This window comes from Macaca mulatta, chromosome 12 (genome assembly GCF_049350105.2).
Source record: "Macaca mulatta isolate MMU2019108-1 chromosome 12, T2T-MMU8v2.0, whole genome shotgun sequence".
Lineage (NCBI taxonomy): Eukaryota > Metazoa > Chordata > Mammalia > Primates > Cercopithecidae > Macaca > Macaca mulatta.
The window spans coordinates 144,331,322-144,355,289 of record NC_133417.1 but is presented as its reverse complement, the minus strand read 5'-3'; the positions used below and the strand labels follow the sequence as shown (position 1 = coordinate 144,355,289).

General features: G+C 56.7%; 1 protein-coding gene across 29 annotated transcripts in view; it reads left to right on the top strand.

Annotated features, from left to right (window-relative positions):
- Positions 1-23,968, top strand: part of HDAC4 (histone deacetylase 4) — a 352,953-nt gene that overhangs the window by 293,907 nt on the left and 35,078 nt on the right. For 20 of the 29 annotated variants that reach the window (XM_028831301.2, XM_028831300.2, XM_077956677.1 and 17 more), the window contains 5 exons: positions 50-183; positions 5,331-5,451; positions 13,180-13,226; positions 18,206-18,313; positions 20,973-21,028. In XM_028831301.2, coding sequence (XP_028687134.1) covers positions 50-183; positions 5,331-5,451; positions 13,180-13,226; positions 18,206-18,313; positions 20,973-21,028 — 466 coding nt within the window. The remainder of the gene's footprint in view (positions 1-49; positions 184-5,330; positions 5,452-13,179; positions 13,227-18,205; positions 18,314-20,972; positions 21,029-23,968) is intronic. The other 9 variants (XM_028831302.2, XM_077956679.1, XM_077956680.1 and 6 more) reach the window with 1 other exon arrangement.

The window sequence follows — 23,968 nt, the reverse complement described above, 5'->3', positions numbered from 1 at the left end:
GGCTTGCCCCTGGATGTGCGCTGATCTTGGCCCCTCTGCCTTGCCCCAGGCCTCGTGTATGACACGCTGATGCTGAAGCACCAGTGCACCTGCGGGAGCAGCAGCAGCCACCCCGAGCACGCCGGGAGGATCCAGAGCATCTGGTCCCGCCTGCAGGAGACAGGCCTCCGGGGCAAATGCGAGGTAATGGCAGCCGGGGCAGCTGGGCAGCTGCGGCTTTGGACACTACTAGAGGGGACCCTCATGGGCCTGCTTGATTCAGGGCATTGGCTTTGCAGGTGGTTCTTTGGGCTTACAGACCCAGGGGAAGGGCCATGAGCATCTTCACTATCTGCCTCTTGGGCAGGCAGCCATCTGCTGAGAAGCCTGGAGCTGTCTCCGTGGAGTCCCGGGCAGGAAGCTGCCTCTGTCTGTGCCCTTTTCTGACGTTTCCCTCCCACCTCTCACCTAGCAGGCTCCTCCCGAGGTCCAGGGCTGCCGCTCCCTGCCTCCGGGTCACTTCCCCGAGGAAGCCAGTTCCCACCACGCTCCCCCTGGGCGGCCAGGAAGGAGCCACGGGGAGATCTGATTATATCTCAGATCAGGCCTGTTGGCTTTTTGTTAAAATAATTTTCTCTTTTTTTAAGATTTTGAAAGCTTCTTCGAGAACATAGGGAGACCTCAGGCCCTTGGGGCCCTCCTCAGAGTTAAGGTGCTGGCGAGGCAGTAGGTCGTGAAGGGAATGGAGCTGCAGGCTGGGCCCTGGCCTGGTTTGAATTCAGCTCCCTTACACAGCTGAGTCACATGAGGAGGCTTAAGGGATGCTGCAGCTCTGGCTGGGCCTCAGTTACCCTGGCCACCAGGCGATGGCAGCGGCCTCACTTGTTCTCATACAAGCAGGGCCCAGCCCCACCTCCTGATAGGAGCCAGAGCCCTGCCCTGAACCTGGCTGCAGTGGACTCCCACGCCCAAGGAGGTGAGAAGGATCAGCCAATTAACGCTGGAGGATAGGACGGTGAGGCTGTCCCAGCTGGTGCGCTTTACCCTGGAGGCAGCTGTCATAGGGGATCTCGAGCTCTTCGACCGGGAGGAGGGTGTGGGCAGGCCCTGCTGATAGTGCAGGCAGGAAGAGAAGGGACTCCTGTCTGGGAACTGGTGACCTTGGACAAATTTCCATTTCTTTGTCTGTAGAGAGGGGCTGGCGACACTGTGCAGGATCACACAAGGCGCCACCCCTGCCAGGACCCACCAGTAGGGACCTGCTGTGTCCCCTCCCCACACCAGGATTCCCACCACCCTACAATAGCTCACAGGGTGGACAGGAACCTCCACACCCACCCCTTCAACAGCCCTGGGCACCCAACAGCCCAGGGCCCAAGTGGCCGTGGCAGAGATGAGTGAGCACATGGAGCTGGCGTGGCGTGGCCTTTCTACGTGGGCATGGAGAGCCTCCAGTCTCCTGGCTTAGTTTCTGCAGGATTCCGCTCTGCAGGTTCACCTACCCCTCCTTTAGAAGCTGGGATATTTGGGAACTTAAGCCAATCTGTGCTTCATCTTACCCCCGTTTCCTTTACCAGTTTTATTGGTGATACATGATTCTCGGGGGAATTCTCCAAAAGTCAGGCCCAGGACCCTCTCCTGCAGTGCCCTCTGGGAGGAGGGAGGCGGGGAGGAGCCACTGCAGAGGCTCTTGGCACCTGCTTCAGGGATGCGGTCGGGATGGCTGTGCCACTGGAGGGCAGCATTGGCCAGCGGACACTGGCTTCGGGAAACTCCTCCTTCCCCACGTCCATTCCCTCCACAGGACCAGACATTTGTCCTGCTGCCCCTTCCGGGGACTGCCCAAGGCCTCCAGAGCTCCATGATCTGCTTCCCTGTCCCTCCCCTACGTGTGCCCCCACCCTCAGGGGGGGTCCCCTGAGGCCAGGGGATTGGGAGAGGGTCTCCCGGCCAGAAAAGCAAAGCAAATGCGAGCAAGGGAGGAGTGAGAAAGCAAAGACCTTGGAAGAAACAGCCCACTCCTCTGCCCGCCCTCGGCTCCTCTGCCCGCCCTCGGCTCCTCTGCCCGCCCTCGGCTCCTCTGCCCACCCTCGGCTCCTCTGCCCGCCCTCGGCTCCTCTGCTTGCCCTCGGCACCGTGGGTGAAGGTGCCAGCCACAACCGGGCCAAGGGCTGGCAGAGGGTCCCCAGGTGTTGGGGCTGTGGGACAAGACCTGAGCCTGGCAGGATCTCAGGGAGAGGAGAGCTGGGGAAGACGGGTGACTGGGGGACAGCCACAGAGGCCGTGGAGGCCGTGCTCCCTGGACGGTGGTGCCTTGTTCCCACACGTGGGGCAGCTCTCCAGTGCGGGTGCCCCCCAGGTTCAGAGCGAGCGATGTGCTAACTCAGCCTAGGGGGACGTGACGTCACCCACCAGGCTTTCAGTGCCAGCCAGCCGGGGGTCACTGGCCTCCTGAGATGGCTGAGCAGAGGGGCCATGGGTATGGGGCATGGTTCGCTAAGTGGGTACCTGATAGAAGAAGATGGGGTGGATGGGGCTGTGACTTCCCCAGTCCACAGACCACGTGGAGGCCACAGCAAGACTGAAGCCCAGGCCGGAGGGCAGGGCCTCGCAGGGCAGGGCCTCACAGTCAGCATCCCTCCTGTGGGTAGATGACTGCCTGGAGGCCTGGGGAGTGAGGCCCTCCCCTCACACTGCTTCGTGTGGTGAGGAGGGATGGGAGTGGGCTGGGAGATCTCTGTGAGCTTGGGACCGTGTCGATGCTGGCAGCCCGGCCCAGCAAGACGTGGCCGCCGGTCCAGCTGTCTCGCTCCCTGCCTCACTCCAGAGCAGCCGGGCAGGCCTCGGGAAGCTGCCTCACACATTCTGAGCAGTCGGGGGGTCCTCTGAGTACAGCCACGTGTGTGTGCGAGCCCCACCCTCCTGCAGAGGCTTCCTGGGAGCCAGAGCAGCTCCTGGCCAATTCACGTGCCCAGCTTGGTTTGTCCTGCCTCCAGGCATGGCGTCAGGAAGGAGAGGAGAAGGGAGTAGGCTGGAAGTCAGATGTCACAGAGACCAGGGTCACAACTGGGGTTTGCACCCTGCCCCAAGCCTGTTTTCTGTGAGGAACAAAGACTCCTCCTGTTTTATCCCAGGAATTAAAGGGAGATGGAAATGACGAGGTCGGCCTCCCAAGAAAGTGGGAAGGGGCCACCATCACCACCGCTCCGAGAGCGGCTCTGGAAAAGCCTCTCAAGTGCTGGCACGCAGGCTGAGCCATCTCAGTGTCGTGGGCCTGCAGCCTGAGCCGCCGCGGTGTCGCAGGGCTTTTGGGGCTTTGATTCTGTGTCTTTTCTGTCCCCATTTCTTGTGTTTGTAGGCAGGCGGCTCTTCTACTTTTCTTCTTTGCCTTATTCTAACATCAGCTTTAATTTGTGAGTTTAATTTGTGGTCTAACGTCAAGTCTCTCTTGCTGCAGTTCAGGCTCTCATCCAGTGGGTTGCTTTTGAGTGAGGAGGACACGCATGGCTGCCGGGGCCCTGCCGTTCTTTCACCTGAAGTCCACACTGCATGACCTGCCTCTTAGCACCACAGGGCACAACCCTGGTCCCCTACAGGGGCCTTCCCAAGCATGGGCTGCCCAGGCCTGTCTGTCCAGAGGGAACTTGGCCCTGGCCACAGCTGCCTATGCCTGTGCACACATGGGGGCTTCCGGAAATCATTGGAAATGAGAAGCCCCAGCCGGGGCGTGGTGGCTCACTCCTGTAACACCAGCACTTTGGGAGGCCGTGGCGGGCAGATCACCTGAGGTCAGGAGTTCAAGACCAGCCTGGTCAACGTGGTGAAACTCCATGTCTGCTGAAAATACAAAAATTAGCCAGGCGTGGTGGCAGGCACCTGTAATCCCATCTACTCAGGAGGCTGAGGCAGGAGAATCGCTTGAACCCGGGAGATGGAGGTTGTAGTGAGTCAACATTGCACCACTGCACTCCAGCCTGGGCGACAAGAGCGAACTCCGTCTCAAAAAAAATAAAATAAAATAAATTAGAAGCCCCCGCAGCTGCCCGGGGCCCCAACTGCACCCTGACCCCTACCCAGGGAGTGCGTCCCTCCTGCCTGGCTTTCCAGGGACACTCGGCTTACGTCCCCAGAGTAGAAGCAGCGCTAGGTCGTGGTGGGACTGTAGAGTCGTTTTTTACCATTGGAAGCCGTGTCACATGTTGTCTTTTTAAACCAGGGACCTTCATAGAGAAAGCCCGGTTTTGTGAAATTGTTGTTCATGAAGAGCGAACCCGCAGACCAGCCTCCCCTGCCCAGGGCACCTGCCCTCTGGAGGTCCCTCCCCTGTGGGCAGGGGCTGAGCTCTCCTGGCTCCACCCCTTCTTTCTCCGCCCTGCATGGACAGGACTCCCAGGTGCACTGCGTCCTGCAGGAAGGCTGTGTGCTATGGCTCCTGGTGGTCTGAGAGGAGCCCCAGGTGCTGGGCTGGCGTAGAGAGCCCCCGAGCTTCGCCCGCCCCAAGTCTCACACACAGGGTGGGCAGCGAGGCCTGCAGGAGCTCAGTGGATGCCGGGGCAGGGCTGCGGTCGGGAGGCAGAGAGCAGATCCTGCTCCGGCCTGAGGGAAGCAGGTGATGGCCACAACCGGGGCCACCTGTGTGGCATCTGACTCATCCTGTGGTGGCCTAACCCTCTGAGAGCCATTTCCATGTGAAATGTGAACTCGAATCTCATGTCCGAAGCCATCGTCCCCTTTAAAAGGCTAAATGAATGTAGCTCAACTGAAGAACTCTCATTTTCCTGTGACTTTCTGGAGAAAATCTGAATTAGCCCAGGGATCTCGATCTGAGGAATTTCCAAACCACAGAGAGACGCAGCCGGACGCCAGCAAGCCATGCAGGGCAGATGCCATACCCTGGCGGCTGTGGCCCCAGGCGGTCCAAGGAAGGCTGCTTCATCCTGGGGCTCAGAGACTCCGGGAGCACGGCTGGGGTTTCCCTTGAACGTGAGGGAAGCGCGGCAGCTCACCTCTATTTTAAGACCAGACCCTGGCAGTTGGAAAGCAAAGTAATAATTTGATGCCAAGTCATTTGTGCGACAGTGAAGGGTAATGCGTTGAAGGCTGGAATTATCTTTTAAAATGTTTTTTCAAAGCTATAATTAAGTGTAAGCCCTCTAAAATATTTCTTAAATATTTTAAAATATCATGTTGGGTGATGTTGCTTCTTATTTTGCAATAACCAAATAACGTGCTTGTTTGTGTATCAAATTAAGTTTCCTTGTGGGCAGTGGTTTCAGTTGGAGTTTCTGTCTGTGGAACTGAAGCAGCAGCTTCTGCAGAACGTATGAGTGTCCTCTCGCCTGTCCCCACAGTGCATCCGCGGACGCAAGGCCACCCTGGAGGAGCTGCAGACGGTGCACTCGGAAGCCCACACCCTCCTGTACGGCACAAATCCCCTCAACCGGCAGAAACTGGACAGTAAGAAACTTCTAGGTATTTCAGGACCTTCCTTTCCTCCCATATTGGGTTTGAAGTCCCCTGAGGTTGTGTTTCCAGCTCTCAGCCCCTGTGTCTGGGGTGCCTGTGGGTGTCGCCTGCCAGGTTATAAGGTAAAGGGCCTGGAAGGGAACCTTTCACCCCCTGTTCACAAGCCACTAGTTGTCGATGAATGTGCCAGGTAGCAGGTGTGTTTGTGTAAAAACTGGGCTGAGAGCCGCTGGTTTAGAAGCATCTTGAATCCCAGGGTTTCGGTTCGAGAGGCGTATTAGGAACACTCCCAGCGCGCTGCCTGCCCTGCCCTGCACTCCACTCTAAGGCCCATCAGGGCAAGACCAAGAGGAGACGCAGGAGTATCCATCACTTAGGGGTGAAAGGCTGCTGGTGTCTTAGCTCTGGCTGAAAGCACCTGCAAATGTGGTGGAGGGGAATTTTGGCCTCATGGAGAGAACTTTCTAATGGGCATCCTCTGCCCGGGAAACTGGTGAGAAGCTTTCTACAGGGATCTTCAGCAGAGGCAGGTGAACTCCCAGCCAGCTCCATGGGGATCCCAGAGTTCCCAGGGCACAGAACCCAGACCCTGGGACCGGGGGCTTCCAGCGCACAGAACCCAGACCCGGGACCGGGGGCTTCCAGGGCACAGAACCCAGACCCGGGACCGGGGGCTTCCAGGGCACAGAACCCAGACCCGGGGCCGGCGGCTTCCAGCGCACAGAACCCAGACCCGGGGCCGGGGGCTTCCAGGGCACAGAACCCAGACCCGGGGCCGGGGGCTTCCAGGGCACAGAACCCAGACCCGGGGCCGGCGGCTTCCAGGGCACAGAACCCAGACCCGGGACCGGGGGCTTCCAGGGCACAGAACCCAGACCCGGGGCCGGCGGCTTCCAGCACACAGAACCCAGACCCGGGGCCGGGGGCTTCCAGGGCACAGAACCCAGACCCAGGGCCGGGGGCTTCCAGGACACAGAACCCAGACCCGGGGCTGGGGGCTTCCAGCGCACAGAACCCAGACCCGGGGCCGGGGGCTTCCAGCGCACAGAACCCAGACCCGGGGCCGGGGGCTTCCAGGACACAGAACCCAGACCCGGGGCCGGGGGCTTCCAGGGCACAGAACATGGACCCAGAGCCGGGGGCTCCCAGGACATAGAACCCAGAACTGGGGCCAGGGGCTCCCAGAACACAGAACCCAGACCTGGGGCCAGGGGCTCCCAGGACATAGAACCCAGACCCGGGGCCAGGGGCTCCCAGGGCTGTCTTTGTTCCTCGATAACGTCCTTCCCTGCCTCCCAGCCACCGTGAACCAGGACAGTCACTGCCCACTGGTTTTCTTCCCCATCTTTTGTGCCTTTGCCCGTATGCTCTTCCCCGAGCGGGACCCTAGGAAGGCAGCGGGGGAGAACTAGGAACCACGAACGCAGGGGTTGCAAGGGCAAGGAGAGGGTGGGCTGTGCCTGGCTCGTTGACTGCGTTTGGTGGGGCACACATCGCGGGAGGTATCCTCCATGCCAGGCCTGTGCCCAGCAGACTCAGCCTCACAGAGACCTGCACGCCTAGTCCTTCATGTGTTCTCTCATTCGCTCGCTCACGCCTTTACCCGCTCGCCGAGGGCACCTTCCGTACTGGATGCCCTGTAGGTACCGACGGGGTCGCAGACCATGGAGCCAGTGGGGCCGTGAGGACATGCATGGGCTCTGGCCTGGGGTGGCAGTCATGCTGCTTCCGGAGTCCCCCCTGCCCTGTGGTATGGAGGCTTCTAAAAGGACAGAAGCCTTAAGTTTAGGGAAAGTGGGAAGAGAGTGAACAGCAGTAGGAAGCAGGTGGGCCGGGATGTGGCTGAGCAGGTTCATGAGGCGGGTCCTGAGCTAGCGCCGGGGACAAGGGCCACCAACCCACCCCACAGACCACAACAGCTCAGGGTCAGCAACTGCAGAGACAATGGACTCAGGGAGGCGCCAGTCAAGGGCCTGGGCCAGAGCTGGTGGAAAGGCCTCTGGGCCCCGCCTCCCTACACAGCTGCTTCGCCTGCTGCTGCTCTAGAAGGGGTACAACAGGGGCTTCCTGGACTGGGGACAGCTGCTGTAGATGAGGGCATGGATGCCAAGCCCCCACCCCTCCCTACTGGGCTGCCAGCAAGCTGACCTTTACCCTCCGAGCAGAAGACAGGAGGCCCCTCTGTGGATTTGACCCGCCCCAAAAAAGCTGACATCAGGGTTTCCAACAAATAGCCCCTGAGATCCCTTATACTGGTGCTCATGGTTAATCACCCCCTGTGTGCCCAGAGCTTCCACCTAGTAAGTGTTGGCACTTCCCCCTTAGGAGAGGACAACCAAGGAGGACCCAGGGCCCGAAGAACGGCTCGGTAGGGGCCGTGCAGGGGAAGGCGGCTGGGGGCAGACAGTGCAGGGCGCTAACCCAGCTGCCATTAGCGCCCTCAGAGAGAAGATGCTGCGTCCACATGACGTGGACAAGTTCAGTGGAAAAGGGGAAAGCACAGGACGTTCAGAGAAGACAAAAATTAAACACCTGACTGCAGAAAAAGAAAATCCTCAGACCGGAAGATATGGTGATGTCATCTCCCAGAAACCAGAGAAAACCGTGACAGCGCTGGGCAACTGGGAAGTGAGGTGATGGAGAAGGCCAGAGCTCACACCACTGTGCAGGGTCCAAACAGCAGGAGTTCCAGGGAAGGCAGAGGCCAGGAGGAGGTGTCTGTGGAATTCAGAAGGCCCCAGGCCAAAGGCGGGGCTGCAAGGACCCACCAGGGGTAAGAAAGACCCTCTTAGGGAGAACCAGCAGAGCCTCAAAATGCAGGGACAGAGGTGAGAGCCAGGGCGCTAGAGACAGCCAGGGCACCTGCAGACTCCACAGGGCCTGTGGCCATGCCAGTTCTAAGGGCGCGTCATTGCCCTCCTGAAGTCTGTGTCCTGCAAAACTGCCGGGTGAGGAGGAAGGTGGCACAGAGCCATTCCAGGCATGCAAGGGCCAGAGCTTTCACCTTCCAGCTCTTCTTTCTCAGGAAGCCACCAGAGGACATGCTGTCCTAGGGCAAAAGAACACTGGGAGGCCCATCATGGAGGCCGGCCTGTACTGGATGGTCTGTGAGAGGGTGGTGGCCAGGAAGCCTGAGATCGCCCTGCAGAGAGTGAAACTGATGCAGCTACTCCCGAGGAAGGGGCACGTGCTCCTTGGGGAGAAGATGGCGCATGGATGGTGGAGTACCTAGCAGAGGCAGGGAGCACCGCTGGTGCCAGGGAAGGGAGCCCTAAAGGGCGAGGGCGGTGTGGACGGCGGAGAGGGCAGGCAGCCTTGTGTCCGGGAGCTGGGTGGGCAAAGGCTGGGAATCGAGGCACTGAGGCTGGAGTGTGCTGTCCCTCAGGATTCTCCAGTCCTTAACAGGCAACGTCACTGCCTCCCCGTGTGGCACCTCAGCTTCTGGCCGGGTTCTCCAGCACGGGAGAGGCTGCCTGCGGGCCCCGTGAGGGAACAAGACCTTTGCCTCGATGTTGCCGGGGCTGCCACAGCAGGGGCTTTCCGTAGGCGTGGGAGTTGCTGGGTGGCCTCAAGGCATCAGCTCATCAGGCCATGTCCTGCACATGCAGCTCCGTGCACCCACCTCCACGCCTTTCAGAATGGCGGCTGCTCCTGACACCTTCATCCGTTTTCAAAGGACCAGCTGTCGGTCCATCCCCTGCCACCTTCAGTCTTCCAAACCTGTGGAATTCATTGGGCGGAGGATGGAGGCAGGACCAGCTCCACCAGCAGGAGGATGAAGGCAGGCTTAGCTCCACCACCTTGCTTAGGTTTCTAAGCTAGTTTCAAACAAAGTTTAAGAGAGATGATCAAAAAGGAAAGCAGAAAGTTGGAGGTGTGGCATCCTTGGTGAGAAAGTCATGGACCAAGCGAGCTTGGAGCTCTCTTTCCTGCGATTGCTGGTTACCCAATGGGCCCCTGGTCCTCAGTTCACAGCCCGCATTAGGCCCTTGAAGACCCCTTTTTGATTGCTGGTTTCTTTATTGAAGTATCTGCAGCATCCCTTTGCCCCGTTTCTGTCCTCTGAAGGTAACCCTTCTAGCCAGCTTCTTTTGTTTACAGGAAGGTTGATCATTCTATTTCCTGCTCTTTCCTGCAAAGCTTTGTGCTTTAAAATCTGTTCACATTCCTATGAGGATACCTCCCCCATTACCTTCGTACAACTCGAGATCAATTTTTGAATTTCCGATGATTGTCCTAACCCAGAAACTTCATTATCATCAGTCTAAGTATTTCAGACATGGTAATAGCTGATGATTATCTGGAGTTTTGCTAACATAGCCCTAATGAGGTGTTTAAACACTACTGTGTGATTTTTTCTTTCCTCTTTTAATGGAATCCACAAGCCGCTAAGCCGTGTGCAAGGGCCTTCATATGTCCTTTCTGATGTGGTGAGACACCACACATCAGGCTTGGCTGAATTGGATCATGAGCCTGAGGCAGGCTGGCCGCTGCCATACATGTCACTGAAAGTCATGTGGCTCATCGGCTCATGTCAGCTGGCAGGGCGCTGCATCCAGGCAGAGCTGGGCCCCTGGCGAGTGGACACCGGTGATGCTCAGGGCAGGGTGCGGCGGGAAAATGACTTGGCACAGCGAGGGCCTCCTCCCAGCCAGGGAGTGGGAGCAGCGGCGAGAGGACGGCTGGAGCCTTCCCTTCCCTACCCCAGGCACAGAACACCTGTCTGCCAGCCTGCGGTAAACAGACAAGTAGTAAGCCTGGTCGTTTGCAGAGCTTCGGGCCCTGTCACTAGGCTGGAACATTTCGTGGCCTGGGCTTGGTGATTGTGACTTCAAACCACAAGAGGCTGCTGGACTCCTCACAACTGTCACCAAAACTCTGCCTGTTGCTCCATTCCTATACACGTGCATTTGGATGCATGATCGTCTGCTTTTTCTCTGTTGTTTTGGTCTTTGCTGGATAATGAGCAAACTCAAAACAGTTGGTGACTTGTGGTTTTAATGTGGGCATGGTTGGCTATGATTTCAAAGAGATTCAGTCTCTTGCAGATACCTGGACACGTCTGTCTACTGTGAATTCGTAGAGCTGAGCGCGTGCATTATTTGGAAAACGAGCTCCCTAGTTTCTGGCAGTGTCTTTCCCATGTGTTGGAGTAGTCAGTGTTGGAAGGTGGCCCACGGAGCCACTACCAGCCCCAGCTACTCAGCCACTCACCAAGGCCATGACCGCCCTTCCGAGGCAGCACCCGCCCACTGTGGTGAGGTTGGCATTAAGTGACTCCACTACAGATGACGGGCAGTGAGCAGGGCAGCAGGTGGCTTGGCACCCTGGCACCCATGCCCTCCTCCTTTTTCAGTCTCATTCCACCTGCCCATCAGCTCTCTCGCCCACCACATCCCGCCAGCTCCTGCCCAGCCCCATCGCTTCTCAAAGGGGTCAGGCATGCAGGCCGCTTCCCCACGTGGTCAACCTCACGTCCACTATTTGCTGCCACCAAGGCACAGAGGAGAGCAGGGCCAACATGCCTGTGGGGATGAGGGCTGGCTCTCATGAGACTCAGGTGAGAAGTGTTAGCTGATGTCCCACGTCCCACACTAACACGTGGACACGGGAACCAGGGTCAGGAGCCACGAGCCAGGCAGTGGCGGGTCCGTGAGCCATGGACGCGGAGGAAGTAGGGCCGGGACAATGCCCAGGAAGGGGAGGCATGCTGGTGCTGGTGCTGCTGCCCGCAGTGGGCGTGAGGGCCCGGACCCAGAGGCTGAGTTGTGCCTGCTGAGCGCTGCAGGGAGAGCCAGGGCTGACCAAAGCCCCTGCTGGCTCAGTGCCTTGTACGGCCTAGGCAGGGAGGAGGGACGAGGTGGGCACAGACCCTGCCCTCAGAGCCAGGCCAGGTGGAGAGGAGCACGGGCTTCCTCTGACGCAGACTGGCCCCTCCCAGCACGAAGGGCTTTGTCTGGAAAACGTCACAGCATCTGCATGGCGCCTGCGCCCCAGCTGGCCGGGCCTTCCTAGCAGGTGGGGGCCGGGCCTCTCCTTCCTTTGCCTGGGGGGCTCGGGAGCCTCTGAGCCCCTTCTGAAAGCAGCTGCAGCTGCTGCCCCCTGCCTCCTGCCTTCTGCCCTGCTCCCTGTTGGCGTGGCAGCCTCCCAGCCCCGGGACGTGGACATGCCCATTCTACAAGCCTCTGGCCTTGATGCAGATCTGCCACCTCCACAGAGTGGCGAGAGCCTGGGTCAGCTCTGCAGGTCGGGCCTCGCACTAGGGCCTGGCTGTGGCCGTCTGTGGACATGTGGGCATCGGTAGGGGGTGCGGGTGTCCGTGGGGAGTGTATGTGTCCATAGGGGTGGGGATGGGGGGCGGGCATCCATAGGGAGGGTGCAGTCATCTGTGGTGGTGTGATAGGGGTGCAGGCATCTGTGGTGGTGTGATAGGGGTGCAGGCATCTGGGGGGGGTCCGGGCATCTGTGGGGGGTGCAGGCGTCTGTGGGCTAAGGCAGGCAGGCCTCTGTTTTGCTTCTCGTCTGTGCCAGCCACTCCCCTGCGGCTTGGGGCCATCGCGGTTGCTCCCCAGCCAGGCATGCTGTGCCCCGAGGAAGGGTTCCTCTCATGCACACCCAGCTCACCAGGCCGGCAAGCCCTCCAGGCAAGAGGCAGGCAGGCCCTGATGGACCCACGGCCAACTCCTTCCTATGGCCCCCGGCAGCCGACCCTAGAAGCGTGGACCAGAGCACACAGAGTTGGGGCTGCTGTTCTGGAGTAGGCTGAGAATGGGAGAGGAGCCCCACAGTGGGGGGCACAGCCCAGCTGAGGCCAGAAAGCGGGGTCCTACGCTGGATAAAGGAGCCTGTTACATCCAGCCAGTCTCCCTGGAGCATGTGAAATGCCACCCCAGCTCCAGCCCAGGAAGGGGCCTGGGGCTGCGGAGAGCAAGGGGTTGGGGCCCAGGCAGCCACTAAGAATGGCAGGCCCCGCCCCTGGTTAGTGGGGGTCTCTCGTCCTCCACAGATGGGTTTTAAGCTGGTGACATGCTTTCAGCCAGCACTGGGGTCAAACAGGAAAAAGACAGCACCCCTGTCCTGGGAGCACTTTCACTGCTGGAGCAGGCGTGGGCGCCAGAGCAGTGGGGTGAGGGTTTCGAGGGCCCCGATTTCCATGGGAGGAGGCCTGGCGTGCAGCTGCGATGTCCTTGGAGCGCTCAGTCAGCTGTACGTTTTCCGCCTGTGTCGCAGGGAGGGGCTGTCGCCGCATATGTTCCCGAGGATCTCAGGGTCTGAGAGTCCTCATCACCCATGTTTAATCCGGGACCTATCCTGTTTGCCGTGGGAGGGGGCTGCTAGACAAGCCCTAGGAGCTCACTGAGGAGCCAGGCTCGGGGTCCTGGAGCAGGAGTTGCTGTTAGATACAGACGGGCATGGGCTGCAGGCAGATGCTCGCCAGGGATACCTCATGCTCCCCAGTGGCTTAATGCCTCTCCTGGGCCCCTGACGGGCTGATGCCACAACAATTTGGGGTGTCCCCACCAGGATCTGTGACCCAGCTCAGCCCTCACAGGAGCCAAGGCACCTCGAAGGGCCAGACGCTGACCCCGCAGCAGGGCCACAGGGTGTCACATGGGGGAGCAGTGGCCCCTCGGTGTCCCACAAATGCCCAAGCACCACTGAAGACCCCGGAGTGCTCCCAGGGCCTCGGCCTCATGCCCTTGGCCTCTCTGACTGTCTCCCTCCCCCCTACAGGCTCGCTCGCCTCCGTGTTCGTCCGGCTCCCCTGCGGTGGTGTTGGGGTAAGTGTTCCTTTAATGTGTAAATAATGTCCTGTTTCTTCTCGAGTCCCAGTGGTCACAGAAATCGCAGCCTTGCTTCCCTCAAAGTGAATAATTGCTGCCAGGTGTTTTCCACACACAGGGCCTGGCGGGCAGGGGCTGCCCATGTGCGGCTTCAAAGGCCGTGTGAGCCGAGAGCGTTTTGATCGCCGACTCGGGCACCTTTCTCTGGGGAAGGTCGTCTGGTGCTTGCGGCTGGGGCTCTGGGGTGCAGCGGCTCTTGCTTTAAGAAACAGGATCCTGTGTGCAGCCAGTGTCTCATCCCCTTCTAAGTCTGCAGCAGTAATCTGCTCACAGCAGGCCACGAGTATGGTGTGGGTAGAATGCATGCTGCTCTATTCTGTACCCAGTTTCCACTCGAAGCTACAGGCAGGGCTCCCAGTGCAGTGACCGTGATACTCATGGGCCAAGTGGAGTCTGTAGGGCTGCTTGCTGGGCTGTGCTGGCTTCTGCGAGCTGATCATACGGACCTGGCCTGGGCATATGAATCACTGGGCTGTGCCGGCTTCTACGAGCTGATGATATGGACCTGGCCTGGGTGCATGGGTTTGCAAGGACTTTCCAGTCTGGGCATCTGCCCATCCGTCCACACAGGAAGGGTCAGGTCTTGCAATCAAATTTCTCAATAACAAAAGGGTTCTCCCCTGGCCCCTGACCTCCTTGATGCAGCCTGGGCAGGGGTGGCAACAGCGAGGGCGGCCATGAGAAGCTGAGGCAGAGCCTCCGAGCAGATCTGGGCCATCATGGTCCTGCAGCGCCACGAATCACCGCAGACCGTTACAGGCAGGGAGGATGGGAGCTAGTGTACAGCAGGAGCCGCTGCAGCCGACACAGTGCGGTGTGTGTGTAATCACAGATCGCAGGGTGAAGCTCAAGGTCTGGATTCTGTTATGGAAATGAAACAAAATTGTTTTCTTCCTGAGTTTTTATAAAAATCACTGCTTTGAAAATTATCCCGTCAGAAAGAGAATAAATGGCATTTATTCATACCACCACCAAGCCCTCCTAGAGTTATTTTATTTTGTATTGTAAATAGGCTGCAATCTCTTAATTTGGGGCAAGTTTTTGGCCAGACTTGAAAAGAATTGAATTTGCACTGCCCTGCAGCCAGCACGCCTGTGCAAGGAAGAATTTATCATTTGCAAATGAAAGCTAAGTGCAGACTCAGAGCTGAGGGGGTGAGCCCAGCAGCCCCTCCCAAGTGTTAAATCCAGATCTGAGGCACAGCAGATGAGAGCTGCACCCTCACATCTGGGCACAGACAGGCACTCGTGCCCAGATGCTGATGGAAAAGCTCTCCACGTGGACGTGAACAGGGAGGGCAGAGAGGGTAACCTGTTGGCATGGGCAGGGAACAGTGTGGGCCGTGGGGCGTCCTCAGGTGCAGCCATCGGCAGGATGCGTTTTCTTCCCACTGTTTTCTAAAAGGAAGAAGACAGACAGGAGGCCTGTGCAGGCCTCTGCCCTGGCTGTGGGGTGCACTTGCTGTCGCTGGCACAGATGCAACTCTCCTGAGCCTCATGTCTCCAGATCTGTGAGGGGCCAGCCTCTTGGGGTGTCAGGAGGAGCAAAGTGGACCTCAGAAGCCACAGTGTGGGCGCACGGGAGGTGCTCTTGTCAGGGAGGGCAGAGCAGGTGAGCAGAGCTGGCCGCCTTTCCCAAAAGCAGCTGCAAACTCTGCTGGAGACGGAGCAGTGGGGCTTGGAACACCGAAAACTCACCCTTCCTCAACGCTGGGAAATGTGGGCTGTAAAGTGCTTTGACCTCTTTTTCAAACCAGATCAACTTCTGCATTGTTCCTCTCCAGTGACCACAAGTTTCAACTAAGTGAGGAGCTGGTGTCCTTGCTCGGCCTCGCCTGGCACAGTCCCGGCCTCCTCTTGTGCGCCCGGCTCCCCACGGCTCCTCTGAGCTTCCCAAAGGCCTCCCAGCCCTGCCAGCCCTCGGTGTGTCCGTTCTAGACTCCATAGGATTCTCCATGGGAACCTTTCTCCATGTTTCCCCCCGCCATTTTCCTGTCTTTATTGTGAAAGAGAAAGAAAGAGAGAAAGAGAAGAAAGTGGAGAGGAAGGGAGGGGAGGGGAGAGGAGAGGAGGAGAGAGGAAAAAAGAAAGCGAGAGAGAGAGAAGGAAAGAAAAGAAAAAAAGAAACTAAACGAAATGCAGAGTGAGCCATTTGCTCCTTCCTGCATTAGTAGTTGCGGCCGCCTGCCCTGAACCAGGCTGTTGCTCAGCGGTAGTGCTGCACGCCTGAGCCAGGCTCCCTGCAAGAGCCCTGGAGCTCCTGGAACTCCGGGCTGGTCCCTGGGAGCTGGAGCCGTGGTCCTGAAGCAGATGAAGGAGGGTCTCTTGAGTTCTCTGGGGACTGGGGTCCTGCAGTTTGGCTGGGGCTCTATCCTTCACTCTGTGCAAGACATTCCAGAAGCTTCTGAACCCCAGGGTCCCACGGGAGGGGGGCACAGACACAGGCACCTGGTAGACCGAGCAGCTCCTTCGCACCCCAGGTGTGCAGAATCCCCAGAAGACCCTTCAGAACATGGGAATATTCCACCCTCCGCTCCCTGCAGTGTTGGCCTAATCCTAACGCCCAGTTCATTGTATGTTGGAGGGAAACCATCTCTGGGTGCTGTCCCCACAGGGGCAGCCTCAGGGCCTGTCCTGCCTGGGGCCTCCCCTGGCTGACACAGAGCCGCTGGCAGAACCTTGCCCTGCCCAGCTCTCACTCCTGGAATGTCACCTTGGATTTTTTTTTTTCCTCTTTGCAGACAGAGCTTCAGTCTGTTACCCAGACTGGAGTGCAGTGGTGCGTTCATGGCTAACTGCAGCCTCGACATCCTGGGCTCAAGTGATCTTCCCGCCTCAGCGTCCTGAGTTGTGGGGACTACAGGCCCAGGCCACCACATCTGGCTAATTTTTTATTTTTTTATTCTTTGCAGAGACGGGGTCTCACTATGTTGCCCAGGCTGGTCTCTAACTCCTGGCCTCAAGTGATCCTCCCACCTCGGCCTCCCAAAGTGTTGGTATTATAGACATGAGCTGCCACACCCCTGCCACCTTTAATTTTAATGAATTGATTCTCCAGCTGAAGTCACCAACCCAGAATAGTCCTATTTATGTGGCTGCTTCCATGAAAAACAAGATAGCATTACTTAGAGGAGAAGCCATTCATTGCAGGTTAAAGATTAAAGGAGGGTCAGTGAAGTAGAGTTAATTTGACATGGGGAAACCATTTAAAGAATGTAGAAGTTTGGTCATTGAAAAGAAAACCATCACTGAATATGCTTCAGGAAATGTCTTCAGCCCCTTGAAAACGCATTTTAACTCACCTTGCTTTGATGACGAAGCTTTAAGACAGCTTGGAAAGAAATCCTCCCTCCCCACATAGTGAGCGGTGTCTGTCAAGTGGCAAGTCTGCCTGGTGGTGGACAGGAGCCCTCGCGGGCATGGTCTGGGGAAGGGAGAGAAGGGGTGGACACGCCTGGCTCCTGCTGAGGATCCCCACAGCCCTCGGCGCTCAGAGGGGCTCGGTTTGAGAAGGAGGCGCCCTACAATGGACCTGCAGTCGACCTGGTCAGCAACGTGTTGAAGATGAGCAACTCTGATGATGCAGCTTCTAAGACCTCCACCGGGCTGGGCACACCCAAGTCCCCGGTGTGTTACCCCACAGCGTCTTGCAGGCAAAGGACACACTTGGGGACGGCTGCTGGGGTGCCCTGGGGCCAGCCCAAGGGCTGTGTATTTCATCTTAATGCCTCCCTCCCCTGGCCAGACTCCCATAGGAGACTGCTTTGTGCAGAACTGGCTGTCCAGGTCTCTGTTGACTTTTCTCCCGAAGTAAGCCAGGGCTGTAAGAAATTTCTAGTGTGCCTAAATAAATAAATGAGCCAACACACAATTGGGGATTGTTGACATGTTTGTGTGAAACACGTTTTCTGTCTGAAGTGGGAAAGGCCAGCGGGCTGACTTGCTGGTGCCTGGGCAGAGCCGTGTGCCATCAGCAGGGCAGGGTGCCTGGGCACAGCCATGTGCCATCAGCAGGGCAGAGCAGGGCAGCCCTCCTCACTCGCCCACACTCCCAGTCCCGCTTAACTACACTGGTCCACATGTGGAGCTTCCAGTTAAACTCGGCACAGGAGAAGGTCACAGTTGGAAGAGACTGGTCCTGATTCCCCTGACATTTCATTTTGCTGCTAATTGTTAGACGGGTTAACTATCCCTTATCTGAAATGCTTGGGGCCAGAAGTATTTCAGAGTTTGATGTTTTTCAGATTTTGGAATATTTGCATTATACTTACCAGTTCAGTATCCCTAATCCAAAAATCTGAAATCCAAAATGCTTCCAGAGTGCATTTTCTTTGAGCATCACATAGGCACTCAAAAATTGTTTTTTCGTTTTTGGAGACAGAGCCTCACTGTGTTACCCAGACTGGAGTGCAGTGGTGCATTCATGGTGCACTGTAGCCTCGACCTCCCGAGCTCCAGTGATCTTCCCGCCTCAGCCTATAAAATGCTTTTGTAGCATTTCGGAGTTCAGATTCTCAGATTAGAGATACTCAACCTGAATAACTCTCTTAACTACAGTTCCAGTTTAAAAAAAAAAAAAAAAAAAAAAAGGAACTAGATCACCTTGGCATCGTTACTTTTAGATCCAAGTATATTGGAGCAATTGAGGGAACAGAGGATGCCTCCGAACAGGTCAGGACACATGCACCTCATTTCATCTTAACTTCTCTTGTATTTTCTTTTGTATTTTCCTGTTTAAATTTTTTGGCAAGTCTTAAAAAGATTGAAGCCCGAACGTGGGCTGAGGCTGCCCCGGCTCTGGTAGGCCCTGGGGTTTTAGAAGCGGAGCCCACAGAGCCTGAGCTGCTCTGTCCAGCCAGGGCTGGCGATGACGGTGACCGGGGAGGGTGACCTCACTGTGGGGTGTTGTTTCCACAGGTGGACAGCGACACCATATGGAACGAGGTGCACTCGGCGGGGGCAGCCCGCCTGGCCGTGGGCTGCGTGGTGGAGCTGGTCTTCAAGGTGGCCACGGGGGAGCTGAAGGTCAGTCGGGGCCTGGGCAGCGGTGGCCCTCCAGGAGGCCTGCCACAGATTCCCGGTATGGGGAAGGGCTGCCCTCCGTATCTCCCTCTCATCAGGCCAGGAGGCAGCTGCAATGGGGAGGCGTGGACCCCACTCTGTCAGCATAGCCTCGCTGTTGAATCAGAGAGACATAGCCCACACTCGTGACAGGGTGTGTGCATAGTGCAGAGGTTCTCAATGATTTGGGTCGTAAGAACCCTTTATACTCTTAAAAATTTATACTCTTAAAAAACTATGTATATGGCTGGGTGCGGTGGCTCACGCCTGTAATCCCAGCACTTTGGGAGGCCGAGGCGGGCAGATCACGAGGTAAGGAGATCAAGACCATCCTGGCTAACACGGTGAAACCCCATCTCTACTAAAAATACAAAAAATTCGCCGTGCATGGTGGCGGGCACCTGTAGTCACAATTACTCCGGAAGCTGAGGCAGGAGAATGGGGTGAACCCGGGAGGCAGAGCTTGCAGTGAGTGGAGATAACGCCACTGCACTCCAGCATGGGCGACAGAGTGAGACTCCGTCTCAAAAAAAATAAACAGAAGCTCCAAAGAACTTCTGTTTACATGAATTATATCCGCAATATTGACTGCATTAGAGATTACAACTGAGAAATTTTCAAAATGTTTATTAATTTAAAAATAGCGACCGGGCACGGCAGCTCATGCCTGTAATCCCAACACTTTGGGAGGCCAAGGTGGGGGGATCATCTGAGGTCAGGAGTTCAAGAGCAGCCTGGCCAACATGGCGAAACTCCGTCTCTACTGAAAATATAAAAATTAGCTGGGCGTGGTGGCGGGTGCCTGTAATCTCAGCTACTTGGGAGGCTGAGGCCAGCGAATCGCTTGAACCTGGGAGGTGGAGGTTGCAGTGAGCCAAGTCGCGCCATTGCACTCCAGCCTGGGTGACAGAGCGAAACTCTGTCTCAAAAAATTTTAAAAAAAAAAATTTAAAAGTAATAAAAAAATAAAAATATCACTAATGTCTGGCCCTGTGGACAGCATCCGGGTTCTCACACCTGCCTGGCATCATTCTTGGGCCATGTCGAAGTACATGAAGGAATCCTGGCCCCACACAGATACGTAATTGGAAACGGGAGAAGGATTTTAATAGACTTTTCAGAGGTATTCTAATTGTGGGTTTTCTTTGACAGTATACCAAAAATTCAACAAGTGGTAGTGTCTTGAAAATTAGCTGCAGCATGGATCTGAACTCAAATCATGGTCACCTCCTCCTCCGTCTTGTTTAACCGAACCATTAGCCCTTGGAGGTCAGATCAATCCCTCGTTCATGGGTGATTGGTAGCACCATGCATTGGTCATTTGGAAATTTAACTTCATGGAGTTACACGGATCTTCCGTATTCTGACTCCTACAGTATCAAAAAAGTCATTAATTTTTGAAACCATTAATATCACTCCCATCTCACCAGAAGTCTTATAAGTAGTGGGAGAGCCAGCAGGCTTACAGAGGCAGAGCCATGCGTTCCAAACTTGTAATTTTCACTTGAAAGCTCAAATTTTCTCACGTGTTTGAGGGCGGAGATCTAATAAAATGTCTGAATACTGCTTCATCGAGCACATTGTTAAGGGAAGCTGCTCACACACACACACGCCCTTGTGCTGTTCCCTGCCCGCTGTCTACCCTCCGGTGCTTCAGCAGCTCCTGCACAGGTGTCAGGGCAGTGAAAAGAGTACATAGAGCCTCGGGACTCTGCGGACTACAGACCCTCAGCAGGGGTTGGGACCGCAGGGGTCTGCAGCCTGCACGTGGAAGCACTGAGTGCAGAAACGCAGGGAGGCCAGGGCCTCTTGAGAGCATTTTTGCCTCCACCTCACTGGCTGCCCTCGCGCCGTCCTGGGCCTGGTCCCTGCGGCGTCCGGCTCACCCCGCCCACGGCCTGGTCACTCATGGTTGGCCGGCACTTTTGAGGCTCCGTTACAGACCTTGACCACACAATGTCCTGTTGCTGCTGAGACCAAGAGAGGACTGCAATCCATTTTTATGGCGGCAGCTACAGAGTGGTTTGCAGATGGATTTGTGACGCAGAAGTGACGGGGCAGAGGACAGCTTTTCTGCCCAGCCTGAGAGGAGCTGCTTTGTGGGCTGCCCACTTGCCCGCCGTCCTGGGAGCTGAACCACAGTAAGGACAGAGGCAGTGACGTGAAGGCCAAGCTGGGGCACAAAGCCTCTGCCCCGCAGCCAAGTCCCTGCGTGGGGCCCCTTCTGCTTCGTCTTCCTCCAGTGGCCACCTAGCGGGTCCTGGTCCCGAGCCAATGGGGGGCGAGCGCACCCCTTCCACCTCACCCCAACCCGTGCGCCGAGGGCACCACGCCTTACCGACAGAGCTGAGAGTGGGGCAGGGCACCCACCCGTTATCCCAGTGACTGCATTTCGGGGGAACAATGAGTAGCCCCCAGACCTCTGTAGGAAAAGGGCCCAGGCTTCTCGGAAAGGCTCATCACTGGCCCTGCATCCTCTCCCCATCATTGTGGCCAGGGTGCAGCGAGAAACTGTCCTCCCATGTAGCCCAACTCTGCTAGAAGTTGAGTGTGCCACCATTTTCCCGTGGCTACAAAGCGTGTCTTTTGTCGCTCTCTCCCGGCTGTCTGGTGTCACCTGCAGAATGGCTTTGCTGTGGTCCGCCCCCCTGGACACCACGCGGAGGAGAGCACACCCATGTGAGTACACACCGCAGCTGTGCGCTGCAGGGGAGTCCGGGTCTCCCTTCCCTCCCTTAGGGCTGGGTGGGTGCCTGAGTGACCTCGGGGAGCTGGGCTGCCGTTTGCTGACCACCCAAGATATGCCACATGCCGGCTTCAGCTCCTGGGTGTCGAGTGCAGATGCCGAGGTCTGCGAGCGTCACTGCTCGGTCGTGACGGAGACAGATCAGAGGAAAGGATGGGAAAGGGTGTGTGGAGGTTAGTCCAGAGAAGCCTCTGGTTGTTGAGTAGTTGTCAACACTTGGGAGAGGAAACACCACTCCCCCTCAAGTGAGTCACTGCAGCCCTTGTTGTCTAGAGGACTCGGGTCATTTTGCCCATGGCCTTTAACTGCCTGCTGACCGCCTGGTACTGACGCAGCAAGTCGCAGAGCCACGTCCATGCAGGCAGCTATCCAGGTGCTGTTTCGGGTCTTTCAGAGACTGCTGACAGTCCCACACGGCTGAGGATCTGGGCAGAGTGGCAACCCATCCCTGTGTGTGCAGAGCCAGTGGCAGGGCAGACCGGCAGCTGTGTGTGGACTGCCTTGCGGCGTGGGTGGTAAATGAGTGAGCTATCCCGTCAAAGAGCATGCTGTCTCGTGGGACGGTAGCCACTCTAGTGAGGAGGGTTGGTGCTAGGAAGAGCGGCTCCCATGCTCTGGAGATGGAGAAGGGGTGCCTGATCTTGCCAGCTTTGGTGAGGAGAAGGTGGCGTGGGGCTCTGCCTTGGAGAATTTGAGCAGCAGTTTGTCAGATGGGCAACCAAGAACAAGTGCAGATACAAGTTCATTATCCTGGCGTGGCCAGGAAGCAGTCAGAGCGAGACGGAACCGCAGGGGCCCAGGAAAGGACCTCCCTGCCACCCCGGGAAGTCGGGCGTCAGCGGAGGGGCCAGCAGTGCCCTGTTTCACATCAGGAGGTGAGATAGTCAGATCCGCATGTTAGAGCAGAATCTCCTTCATGTACAGAGAGGAGATTGTAACCTCCAGGGAGGGACGCTCGTTGGAACCTTTGTGGCTTTTCCTGAAAACCACGTGGTTGCTCCACGTCCCAGAACATGTCACTTGGGCACCAGGCTTCGTGTTCGTTGCACTTCTCTGAAGTTTCTTTTCTAATTTGAACCTGAGTCGTTGGATATTCCGAATTATAAACCTCAGAGGAGACAAACGAGTTATCTTTGGTTGCAGCTCTTCGCTGTGCTCCCTGTGAGCCGCTGCAGGAGCCCAGTGTCTAGGATGTTCTGGGGTGTGTGTGCTTCCCCATGCCAGCCCAGATTCCGAAAACAGAACAACGAGTGTTTCTCCATTTCTGTGGCCCTTCAGACAAAGGGAAATGGAGATTGAGAAGGTTTTCATTGTTATTTGAGTCACTTCCATAGCTTGTTTTCTCGGTCTCTTGAGTAAGAGTCTCTAAAATTAAGGGTAATTTGTGTATTGGAATATAGAAAGGTCAGCAGTAAGCAACTGAGATGAGCAGCTGCCGTGTCTGTGTGCCGTGTCTGTGTGCCGTGTCCGTGTGCCGGGGCGGCAGCTCCTGAGAGGAAGGGTTCCGGGCGAAGATGAGGGACATGCTGGTCACATGCGAAATAGGCTTCCCTACCAGAGGAGCATGGGGGACCTCCAAGCAGGAGAGAGTGTGTGTGTGTGTCTCTGTATGGAGCTGTGGATATGTGTGATATGTCTATGCTTATGTGTATATGTGTGTGTGTGCTTGTATGTATCTGTGGTTTCTGTAGGTGTGTGTTTCTGTGTGGGATGTTCATGTGTATCTGCATGTGTGTCTGGGTGTGTGTGTGGGGTGTGTGTTTTTGTGGGGTGTGTGTCTCTGTGGGGTGTGTGTGTGGAGTGTGTGTCTGTGTGGGGTGTGTGTCTGTGGTGTATGGGCGTATCTGTGGGGCATGTATGTGTGTAGGGTGTGTTGCATGATATGTGTGTGTCTCTGTGGGGTGTGTGTCTGTGGGGTGTGTGTCTGTGTGGGGTGTGTGTTTTTGTGCAGTGTGTGTCTGTGGGGTATCTGTGTGGGGTGTGTGTTTTTGTGGAGAGTGTGTGTGGGGTGTGTGTGTGGGGTATCTGTGTGGGGTGTGTGTTTTTGTGGAGTGTGTGTGTGGGGTGTGTGTCTGTGGGGTGTGTATCTGTGTGGGGTGTGTGTGTGGAGTGTGTGTCTGTGTGAGGTGTGTGTCTGTGGTGTATGGGCGTATCTGTGGGGCATGTATGTGTGTAGGGTGTGTTGCATGATATGTGTGTGTCTCTGTGGGGTGTGTGTCTGTGGGGTGTGTGTCTGTGTGGGGTGTGTGTTTTTGTGGAGTGTGTGTCTGTGTGGGGTGTCTGTGGGGTGTGTGTTTTTGTGGAGTGTGTGTGGGGGTGTGTGTCTGTGGGGTGTGTATCTGTGTGGGGTGTGTGTCTGTGTGGGGTGTGTATCTGTGTGGGGTGTGTGTCTGTGTGGAGTGTGTGTGTGGGGTGTGTGTCTGTGGGGTGTGTGTCTGTGTGGGGTGTGTGTCTGTGGGGTATCTGTGTGGGGTGTGTGTCTGTGTGGAGTGTGTGTTTTTGTGGGGTGTGTGTCTGTGTGGGGTGTGTGTCTGTGTGGGGTGTGTATCTGTGTGGGGTGTGTGTCTGTGTGGGGTGTGTGTCTGTGTGGGGTGTGTGTCTGTGGTGTATGGGTGTATCTGTGGGGCATGTATGTGTGTAGGGTGTGTTGCATATGTGTGTATCTGTGTGGGGTGTGTGTCTGTGGGGTGTGTGTCTGTGTTGGGTGTGTATCTGTGTGGGGTGTGTGTCTGTGGAGTGTGTGTTTTTGTGGGGTGTGTGTCTGTGTGGGGTGTGTGTCTGTGTGGGGTGTGTATCTGTGTGGGGTGTGTGTGTGGAGTGTGTGTCTGTGTGGGGTGTGTGTCTGTGGTGTATGGGTGTATCTGTGGGGCATG